General features: G+C 41.6%; 1 protein-coding gene across 2 annotated transcripts in view; it reads right to left on the reverse strand.

The window, feature by feature from the left end:
- SMYD1 (SET and MYND domain containing 1) overlaps nt 1-12129 on the reverse strand; it is a 57958-nt gene that overhangs the window by 3577 nt on the left and 42252 nt on the right. For both annotated transcript variants that reach the window (XM_060781351.2, XM_060781350.2), the window contains 4 exons: nt 10776-10968; nt 6316-6408; nt 3928-4091; nt 1103-1271 (listed from right to left, as the gene is read on the reverse strand). In XM_060781351.2, the coding sequence (XP_060637334.2) occupies nt 1103-1271; nt 3928-4091; nt 6316-6408; nt 10776-10968 (619 nt within the window). The remainder of the gene's footprint in view (nt 1-1102; nt 1272-3927; nt 4092-6315; nt 6409-10775; nt 10969-12129) is intronic.

The following is a 12129-nucleotide window of genomic DNA, read 5'->3' on the forward strand; positions in this document are numbered from 1 at the left end:
ACCAACGATGGAATTGAATCACATTTGGCACACAGAACTCCCATGACCAACAGAAAATACTGGAAGGGTTTTCTGGGCACTGACCTTGAGTTTTGGCAGTTGTAGTTCACCTACATCCACAGAGCACTGTGGACTCAAACAATGATGGATCTGGACCAAACTTGGCACGAATTCTCAATATGCCCAAATATGAACACTGGTGGAGTTTGGGGGAAATAGACCTTGACATTTGGGAGTTGTAGTTGCTGGGATTTATAGTTCACTTACAATCAAAGAGCATTCTGAACCTACCAACGATTGAATTGAACCAAACTTCCCACACAGAACTTCCATGACCAACAGAAAATACTGTGTTTTCTGATGGTCTGTGGTGGCCCCTCTGACACCCCCTCGTGACCCCTCCGGGGGTCCCGACCCCCAGGTTGAGAAACACTGCTCTAAACAGTTCAGGACCTGCCTATCTGCGCGACCACCTCCTCCCTTATGAGCCCTCACGATCCTTAAGATCACCCGGGGATGCTCTTCTTTCGCTCCCGCCCCCATCTTAGGCACAGCTGGTGGGGACGAGAGAAAGGGCATTCTCGGTGGTGGGCCCCTGTCTTTGGAACTCCCTCCCTAGAGAGATTAGGCTGGTGCCCTTCCTAGCCACATTCCGCAAGGAATTTTAAGACGTGGATGTTTCATCGTGGTTTCGACTATGACAAACGACCTGTATCGCGACCTGAATCATCATTCAGTCTGAATTCCTATATTACATTAACCTATTACATATCCAGAACAATTATAGAATTATATTTTATGTCTCTTCCTAAACTAGAAATCCCAAGATTCCATGGAAAGCTGCCATAACAGATAAAGTGGAGTCACGTGGCTATAATTCTATTGTGAAAGGGGACTTTAGATTGCTCATGTTGCCTCTTTGGCCCTGAGACACAAGGAACAAGAGCTACTTGCTACAGTCAATGTACATTTTGAAAAGTGATGTGTATATTATTTACTACATAGAACAGCTGAATGGATGGATTCTTGAAACATGGACAAATTATTCATGCAACCAAGAAAAGTCTGCAGAGACTTTCTCGATCCCTTGGTATCCACCTACCTCCAGATCTTTAGTGATTGGATGTGTTGGGCCATGTGTCACAAGAAGAATAGCATAGGCTTTGCAAATCATCCCATGCCCTGCTTCAATGAGACCAGCATGCCAATGGGTCACTCCTGCTCTCATAAGAGCCATTCCAAGTTGTGCATTGTTGGGATGGTAAAGCTTCCTGCAAAGTAGAAAAGTAGAACCAAATTTACACTTGCATACCAGCATTTACTCGTTGTTCATATTCTTTTCGGTATTCCCAGCAGAATGAAAGCGATGCTTCAGCAATTTGTCAAGATATTGTTGAAGACTTTCATGGCTGGAATCACTGGGTTGTTGTAGGTTTTTCGGGCTATATGGCCATGTTCTAGAAACATTCTCTCCTGACATTTCACCTGCATCTCTGACAAGCATCCTCAGAGGTTGTGAGCATGCTTGCCATAGATGCAGATTATTTATTTATAGTGTCAGGAGCAAACCAAAAAGTTGTATTGCATTTTTAACAAACAAACAAAGCACAAAGTTTGCAAGCTTGATAGTTGATTAAATGTCCTTTGACCAGTAGTTGGCCACTTGGAGTGCCTCTGGTGTTACTATAAGAAGGTCCTCCATTGTGCATCAGCCAGCACGTCAACGACTTAAATCAAGAAACAGTTTTCTAAGATCTACAGAGACACTCGCTGGAACACCTCAACAAGTGGTGTTTCAAGCACTCAGGCCAGATATTTTGCAACAGTGTGAATCAAATGATCCCATGTACTGTGGTTTATTGAAAATTTAGCATCATACTACACACCTCAGCAAGCAAGAGTCCAAAAGTGGCAGGCTGAAACCCAGAACCTCAACCAATGGCTGATACCAAATGAGAGACTCCCCCCTGGGCACACAGAAGACTGGGCGACTTGGAAGGCGCTGAACAGACTGCGCTTTGGTACCATGAGATGCAGAGTCAACCTTAAGAAATGGGGCTACAAAGTGGAATCCACGACATGCGAGTGTGGAGAAGACAAAACCACAGACCATCTGCTGCAATGCAACCTCAGCCCTGCTACATGCACAATAGATGCAGGTGAAACCTCAGGATAGAATGCTTCTAGAACATGGCCATATAGTCCAAAAAACCTACAACAATCCAGTTTGTCAAGATGTTTGGATTTGGAGAAGCATGGCTCACTCCAGCCTTTCCTCCATCCATGTAGTCCCAGGAACAAATAGAAATGTGCTTTTATCTCCTGCCCTATCCACCCACCCACCCACCCACCCATCCATCCATCCATCCATCCATCCATCCATCTATCTATCTATCTATCTATCTATCTATCATTCCACCCACCATTCCAAGTCTGGAGACACCACAGTGAAAAGAAATGTCAGGACCAAAACAGATCCAGGTCTCTCTGAATTGAACAGGGTTTGTGTGTAATGCATGTATGCCCCTTTCTTCTGCCATGAAAGTCAAAGGAAGTGTTTCCAGACACACCAATCACACAGACAGCTACTTAGCTTCACCAAGAAAGCCACAACATCGTGTGCCTTTAGATCAGGGCTCCTCAAACATTTTAAACAGAGGGCCAGATCACAGTCCCTCAAACTGTTGAAGGGCCGGATTACAATTTGAAAAAAACATGAATGAATTCCTATGCATATTGCACATATCTTATTTGTAGTGAAAAAAACACTTAAAAACAATAAAATAATTATAATGAAGAACAATTTTAGCAAATATAAATTTGTGGGTTGTTGTAGGTTTTTTCGGGCTATATGGCCATGGTCTAGAGGCATTCTCTCCTGACGTTTTGCCTACATCTATGGCAAGCATCCTCAGAGGTAGTGAGGTCAGAGGTAGTGACTACTCTGAGGATGCTTGCCATAGATAGATGCAGGCAAAATGTCAGGAGAGAATGTCTCTAGACCATGGCCATATAGCCCGAAAAAACCTACAACAACCCAGTGATTTCGGCCATGAAAGCCTTCGACAATAAATATAAATTTATTAGTATTTCAGTGGGAAGTGTGGGCCTGCTTTTGGCTGATGAGATAGGATTGTTGTTGTTTTGTGCTTTCAAGTCATTTCAGACTTAGGTTGACCCTGAGTGAGGGCCGGGTAAATGACCTTGGAGGACCGTATCCGGCCCCTATGCCTTAGTTTGAGGAGCCTTGCTTTAGATGCTACCTTGGGAAGCAAGATGTTAAATGAAAAATGAGTACAGATAAGCATGTCCCCCCCCCCCCCCCAACCCAAGGAATCTGAACACTTCAGCATGAATGTAACAGGAATGGGGCTACCAAGAGAGACAGACTTCATCCTCAATGTCTCAATGTCTATATCAACATGCATGAAGTTAGGGTGCAATTGGCAGAATATTACATATTTCCCAATCCAGACTTTGGAGCAAAATGATTGGAGCAACATTTTTGGTGCCCCTAAATGGACGCCATTATTGTTTCCCATGTAAATTGGAAGAATATAAAAACACAAACATTCTTATCCAATAATGGATACTTTTGTTATATATTAAAAATAAGAGTTACTAGAGATATTACTAAACAAGAAAATGAATCCTGGTACCCTCCAGATCTTTTTGGATCACAATTTAAGTCTCAAATCAAAGTTTATGGGAATTGTGTTTCAAAACATCTGGAGCAGTGGTTCTCAACCTGGGGTCCCCAGATGTTTTTGGCCTACAATTCCCAGAAATCCTAACAGCTGGTAAACTGGCTAGGATTTCTGGGAGTTGTAGGCCAAAAATATCTGGGGACCCAAGGTTGAGAAGTACTGATCTGGAGGGACAAGGTTGCTTATTCCTGTTCTGTAGCACAGGACTTAGGTTGCATACAAGTAGCCATCCGCCATTCGTTTTGAGTAGCCAGCTGCTTCATCAACGTGCTGGAGGTAAGAGAGGACTTCTGACAAAATGCTCAGGATCCGGAGCATATAAATGTTGGTATCTTCTAGCACTGGCTCCTGCTTCTCGAGACATGTTCGGCACAGCTTAACAACCTAAGAACAAAACAGATTAAAATCAGAGCTTGACATAATGGTCCATCTCTGTAATGCATGGATGTGACAGCACAAGAAATTACAAGGGAAGTGAGGATCTATGAGAGTCCAGCTTTTAGAATCATAAACGGGCAAAAAGTAAGTAACACCAAAACATCTATATAAATAAAAATGTAATCTTCATTTGTGGGATTAACAGAACTCAGAAATCACTGCGGTAATTGACACCAAATTTGGACAGCATACACCTAACCACCCAATGTATGTCCTTCACTCAAAAAAAAAATTGAGTTTGTAATTTGGGAGTTGTAGTTGCTGGGATTTATAGTTCACCTACAATCAAAGAGCATTCTGAACTCCATCAATGAGGGAATTGAACTAATCTTGGCACACAGAACGCCCATGATCAACAGATCACTAGAAGGGTTTGGTGGGCATTGACCTTGAGTTTGGGACTGGTAGTTCACCTACATCCAGAGAACACTGTGGACTCAAATAATGATGGATCTGGACCAAACTTGGCACAAATATTCCCAAATGTGCCCAAATATGAACACAAATGGAGTTTGGGGGAAATAGATCTTGACATTTGAGAGTTGTAGTTACTGGGATGTATAGTTCACCTACAATCAAAGAGCATGCTGAACCCCACAAACGATAGAATTGGGGCAAACTTTCCACACAGAACCCACATGACCAACAGAAAATACTTAAAGCCATCCAACTCCCTTCACGAGGGCAAGAAAACATAATCAAAGCCCTCCTGACAAAGAGCCATCCAGCCATAGATATAGATAGGTATATATGATTCACACACAGAGAGATATAGTATCATAGATTTGAAAGGGACCCCTTAAGAAGGACAGCTATATGTTGCATGTTCTAGAGTAGGGAAACCAGACAATCTCCACATCAATACTGGCAAAGAAACAACAAGAAATACTGTTTACCCACAAGCATAAAGAAATTACATATATCAGAAACCCAACACTTTCTCATTAATTTATTTTCCAGATCATCAGACTGGGCCACAGCAACACATGGCAGGGGACAGCTAGTTTATATAAATAAAAATGTAATGTTCATTTGTGGGATTAACTAAAAAAACCACTGGACGAATTGACACCAAATTTGGACACAATACACCTATCAGGCCAATGAGTGACCATCACGCATAAAAACACTGAAAAACACAGCAGAAGAGACTTAAAAGCCTATATATAACAAACACACACATATACACATATATACACACACAAAACACATATACACAGACTGGGCCACAGCAACGCATGGCAGGGGAAGGCTAATAAATAATAAAAATAAAATAATTTATTACAAAAAAAGCCCAGGACAGTCTGTCATAGAATTAAAAATTGCTAGTATGCATTTTAATGTCATCATTTTCTAGAATCATTGTGATAATAAAACCCATGAATTTCATTCAGGTCTCTCAAATAATGGTCTAGGAAAGAGCCAGATATAACAGGGTTTTTTTAACCTTTGTTTCTCTCTGTACTCTTAATTTTGTTTCACATTGTTCTATTTTGTAAGTATGTTGTGATTTCCAGTCCATGGAATCAGCAAGGGTAGTTCAAATGAGTCCTCCTAGGGGTGAGAAAAGCGGTATAGAAATACTGCAAATAAATAAATAAATAAATAAAATATACAGTGTGGTGCGGTGCATTTCAGATAATAGAATCATAGAATAATAGAGTTGGAAGAGACCTCATAGGCCATCCAGTCCAACCCCCTGCCAAGAAGCAGGAAAATTGCATTCAAAGCACCCCCGACAGATGGCCATCCAGCCTCTGTTTAAGAGCCTCCAAAGAAGGAGCCTCTACCACACTCCGGGGAAGAGAGTTCCACTGCTAAATGGCTCTCACAGTCAGGAAGTTCTTCCTCATGTTCAGATGGAATCTCCTTTCTTGTAGTTGGAAGCCATTGTTCCCCATATTAGTCTCCAGGGTAGCAGAAAACAAGATCGCTCCCTCCTCCCTATGACTTCCTCTCACATATTTATACATGGCTATCATGTCTCTTCCCAGCCTTCTCTTCTTCAGGCTAAAAATGCCCAGCTCTTTAAGCTGCTCCTCATAGGGCTTGTTCTCCTGACCCTTGATAGCTGTGAATCATGTTTTAATAATTATACAGCTGCAGAGTAACACTGACATAGGGTAGGACTGTGTACCACACAAAATATTGGAAAAGCATCATGACTTACTTCTTTGTATAAGCCTTCAGAACGAGCTTTGTCAATTTTTTCTATTGCTTCTTTGGAGAATTGGATGACATCTTTGACCACATCTGGGGATGGCTAAAAGAGGCAAATGGAAACAATTAATTTGTGCTTCTTTATCCCCATCAGGTATATTTAAAAGCATGGAATTGGTAATCCAAGTTACCATTTTATTACCTTAGCATGAGGGAAAATATGGCCAATAACACCAGTGGGGACAGTGCCTTTCTCCCATTATAACAACTCAAAGGTGAGTTTCAGCTTGACCTTCCACAGCCATAGTCCCAGTCCCACTCTTCCTTTATTTATTTACAGCTTTTATACTCCACCCTTCTCACCCCGCAGGGGACTCAGGGCGGATTACAGTGTACACATATTTGGCAAACATTCAATGCCAATTTTTGACATACAAACATATACAGACATACACAGAGGCTATTTAACTTTTTCTGGCCACCAGGGGAGCTGTCGCTTTCATCGTCCATCTGCGATGCTGATGAAGCACTTCCGCATTCCCCGCATGCTTCCCTGCTGGAATGCTTTGCTGAAGTCTTCTTTATGGCCTCATAAATTAGTTAATTTAGCCTCCCCACACTTTTTAAGGTGGTACCTAATTTTCCTACTTGACAGATGCAACTGTTTTTCGGGTTGCAAAGGTCAACAACAGGCTACACACAATTGGTTGAAAACCCACTCCAACCCAGGTTGGCTTCAAACTTATGACCTTTTGCTCAGAGTGATCTTAATGCAGCTGATACTCAGCCAGCTGCTCCACAATGCGCCTTCCCTAGCATTCTGTGCATTGTTTAAGAATGTCTGAATTACCTGAATCTTGACTTTAAGGATTTATTTGTATGTTATCTGGAAATATGCATACTTGGCTTCAAGCATGCATGCATGTTCTCTTTCTGATAAATCCAAATACAGTGCTCAAATGCCAAATACACCATGAAAACCATCACCTTTGAAAATCATGAATGAAAGTCTTATTGAGGCCAAACCCACACAAGGTTTTATTATATCTATATGATATATGTATGCTATAAACTACCTTATAAGCCACATTTACATGATGCAACTAATTTTAGTGCAGAAGTATTATTTAAATTGTATGTGTTTAGATAGGAGACCACTGACTGTCCTGGAAACTTATTTGAGGATCAGAATCATAATTGTAAGTACTCATTTTTCATCTATACATGTGATTAAGCTTTATTTATTAATTTATTTACAGCTTTTATATTCCTCCCTTCTCACCCCGCAGGGGATTCAGGGCGGATTGCAGTGTACACATATATGGCAAACATTCAGTGCCAATCTTTGACATACAAACATATACAGACATACACAGAGGGTTTTTAACTTTTTCTGGCCACCAGGGGAGCTGTCGCTTTCATCGTCCATCTGCGATGCTGATGAAGCACTTCCGCATTCCCCGCATGCTTCCCCGCTGGAATGCTTTGCTGGAGTCTTCTTTATGGCCTCATAAATCAGTTAATTTAGCCTCCCCACACTTTAAGGTGGTACCTTATTTTCCTACTTGACAGATGCAACTGTCAAGTAGGAACGGTCAAGCAGCTTTCCCTTGGCAAACAGCTTTGCAGTCACCCCTTGAGATTTCAGAAAGCAGGGAATAGTGACTCTAAATTCAGAAGGACTGTGAATCTCTTCTGGTTCTTTGCTTGAAGTCTATCAGAGCTATCCAAGGTGCTGAACGAAATTATACAATCTGGACAGATCCTAAAGAATTACCACCTGGATTGGATAAATTTCACTTCTGGTTTCTGAACCACCAGCTCTCATGGGTCCATGTTGTGCTGTATGAGAAAACCCTTTAAGAACCTCTGACAGCTTCCTTATGGACCAAGTAGAATTATAGCAGACTATATGTATTGCCAGCACAATCTCTGTACTCCAAACTGCACTTCTTCACTTCACTTCACTTTATTTCTTAATTAGTTGCTCTCCACCAAGGTGATCCGAACGACTTACAATGTAAAATAGCATTTACACAATATAAAAACATTCAACATAAAAACATAGAACAGTGACTATTTGGCAAATTAGAACTGATCACTTTACTTAAATGCACAACCAAACAGCCAAGTCTTGAGCGACTTTACAAAAGTTTGCAACTCTGACATTGCTCTAATATATGGAGGCAATGAGTTCCAGAGAATTGGAGCATAGATCGAAAAAAGCTCTACGCCGTGTAGCTTCCAGGTGTACCTCCCTTGGGCCTGGTATGTATAGGACAGGTAACCACTGATGGGGAAAAGGAATGAGGCAGTCCCTAAGATATAAAGGTCCTCGGCCATTTTGAGCTCTAAATGTCGGGATCAGTATCTTGTAAGAGATCCGATGTTCTATTGGTAGCCAATGCAGTTGTTGCAGAATCGGTGTAATATGGGATCTTATAGATGATCCTGCTAGCAGCCTGGCCACCGCATTTTGGATCATCCGAATCTTTTGAGTTATTGACTTTGGAAGGCCGGCATATAAGGCATTGCAATAGTCCAACCTAGTGGTGACTGTTGCGCGGATTACCATTGCCAATGCTTCTACCGAAAGGTAGGATGCCAATTTCCTTGCCTGGCGAAGATGAAAAAAGGCCTGCTTATTTATGGCAGTGATCTGGGCCTCCATCGTCAGCGATGAGTCCAACACAACCCCAAGGCTTTTAACAGTGGCAGACGGAACCAGAACTTCCCCATTGACATCAGGCAGAGACTGGATTAATTCTGGCAGCTGGCCAGGCCAGAGTATCTCCGTTTTTGCAGGATTCACTTTTAGACTGCTCACTCGCAGCCAACTCATCACTGCTTCCAAACACAGCCTGAAGTTCTCAGGAAATTATCCTTCAGAAGGCGTGATTTTAATATTGAATGTAATGTTAAGTCTATTTTCCCCAAACTCCACCAGTATTTATATTTGGGCAAATTGAGTATTCGTACCAAGTTTGGTCCAAGTCCATAACTGCTTGAGTCCATAATTGCTTGAGACCAGTGGTTCTCAACCTGGGGTCCCCAGATGTTTTTGGCCTTCAACTCCCAGAAATCCTAACAGCTGGTAAACTGGCTGGGATTTCTGGGAGTTGTAGGCCAAAAACATCTGGGGACCCCAGGTTGAGAACCACTGCTCTAGACGTAGGTGGACTATAACTCCAAAACTCAAGGTCAATGCCCACCAAACTCTTCCAGTTTTTTTTTCTGTTGGTCATGGGAGTTCTGTGTGCCAAGTTTGGTTCAGTTCCATCCTTGGTGGAGTTCAGAATGCTCTTTGATTGTAGGTGAACTATAAATCCCAGCAACTACAACTCCCAAATGACAAAATCAACCCCGCCCCAACCTCACCAGTATTAACATTTGGCGTATTAGGTATTTGTTCCAAATTTGGTCCAGTGAATGGAAATACATCCTGCATATCAGATATTTACATTACGATTCATAACAGCAACAAAACAATTAAGAAGCAGCAACCAAAATAATTTTATGGTTGGGGTTCACCACAACATGAAGAACTATATTAAGGAGTCGTGGCATTAGGAAGGTTGAGAACCACTGCTCTAGATGTATTTCATTGGAGGCTGCAGCCATAGGTCCCGAATTGTTTATGGGGAAATAAACAATAAAATAAAATCAAAATAAAATCCCTAACTAATATAATAATAATAATAATAATAATAATAATAATCTTTTATTTATACCCCGCTAACATCTCCCGAAGGACTCGGTGCAGCTTACAAGAAGCCGAGGCCCAACACATCAATAAAACAACAGCATAACAAATACAACAATAAATAAACTCATAAACTCATAAAACTAAACAATAATCATTAAAAGACTAGCAGTAAACATTAGACAATAACACCACGACGCATTTAAAACTAAGGCCGGGCCAAATGTAATGATTAAAAAATTTAAAAATGGATAGGTTTTTGGAGATAGGTGCGGTGTGCAGACAATCTTAAATCTCTAGTAAAGTGCATTTGGGACATGATGCTTGGAGTTTCCTATTCTGGGAAGGCACACTGGAACAACCACGTCTTCAAGCTCCTCCTGAAGACTGCCAACATTGGAGCTTGTCTGATGTCCTTGGGGAGAGAGTTCCAGAGTCGGAGGGCCACCACAGAGAAGGCCCTGTCCCTCGTCCCCACCAATCGCACTTGCGACACAGGTGGGATCGTGAGCAGGGCCTCTCCAGATGATCAGAGATATCATGTGGGTTCGTATACGGAGATGCGGTCACGCAGGTAGGCGGGTCCCAAACCGTTTAGGGCTTTGTAGGTAAGCACCTGCACCTTGAATTGGGACCGGAAAATGAACGGCAGCCAATGGAGCTCCTTAAACAGGAGGGTTGACCTCTCTCTGTAAGGAGCACCAGTTAAGATATACACCATTGGTAATTTCAGAAATATACGTGTTGCCTTCAAGCTAAACACAAACCTTGTCTTCCCCTTCTTTCACTGCCAACATCAGGTCATCTTTGATTCCTTTCTGACAATGTTCACAGGTGCAATCAAAATAATATTGCTTTTTCAACTGCTGCCTTCTGTCTTCACACACATTGAGGAAGTCCACATAAGAAACTGTCAGCTCTTCGCCTACAGAGATTTTTCCCAATGCACGCAGCTCTATCCTGGAAAAAGGACAACAATAATGGAAAACATAATCAAAATAGTGTGTGCAAGCACACGCGCACACACTTGCCACACATACACACCATGCCATGCCACTCATCTACAATAATGCATTTTGCAAGATCTGCAAGCTGATCATTTAGAAGATTATTGCATGTTGCTGATAGCACTGTTTGAGGCTCCCCAGCCATAATTTTCAAAACAAAAAGGAACTCCAATTTTTGACAGCTGAAATCACTTTGAATCTGTGTTCAAAGTGTTTTTGGGGTTTTTTAGTAATCCAAAAGGCATTCAGCAGTGATCTTGGAGACTGTGATGTGTCATTGTGGGTGTCACTTTGAACTGCTTCCAAAAGGCAGAATAGCGGGGTAGCATGACTTCTCTGCATCTAGACACTATACTCCTATTGATGCAGGCCAAAATCTATTTGGACTTTTTGCCGCCACATCACATTGTTGGCTCATGTTTAACTTGTTGTCCACGATGACCCCAAGATCTTTTTCACACATACTGCTCGTGAGCCACGCATTGTCCCCCATTCTGTATTTTTGCATTTCATTTTTTCTGCCTAAGTGGAGTATCTTGCATTTGTCACTGTTGAACTTCATTTTGTTAGTTTCGGTCCACCTCTCTAATCTGAATTCTGCTCCTGTCTTCTGGAGTATTGGCTATCCCTCCCAATTTGGTGTCATTCTGGCTTCAGAGGTTTGATCCTGCTCTTTATTCAGTATGACCCTCAGATAATCTCCTCATAACCAAATGCATTTGTGTTTTCTGTCGGTCATTCATTTAACCATGCAAGCTATACACATTCTAGTATACATGTCGAACAGCCAACAGGAAAAAATATATAGCCCCACAATTTGTGGTCATCAATATAAACTGAAGTATATATTGTTTAAAAGCAGCACTTAAGTGAAGAAATGTAATGGCTAGAGCTTTTTGTACATAGAAAAAGAAAAATGCATGCACATTAAGCGATCCAGACTGAACTGGATGAATCATAATTATTCCCAATAGCAAAAACTGTGTAATTTCAGCTTACAAAAAACTTGTTTTGAATATGAAACTTCCAAGACCATGGTAGGTGGACAGTCTGAGGAGCTGTAAGTCTCACAAAGCAACTTTGTAAAAACTCTGCATGTGGCACAAGAGAACCA

This window comes from Anolis sagrei, chromosome 6, assembly GCF_037176765.1.
Source record: "Anolis sagrei isolate rAnoSag1 chromosome 6, rAnoSag1.mat, whole genome shotgun sequence".
NCBI lineage: Eukaryota > Metazoa > Chordata > Lepidosauria > Squamata > Dactyloidae > Anolis > Anolis sagrei.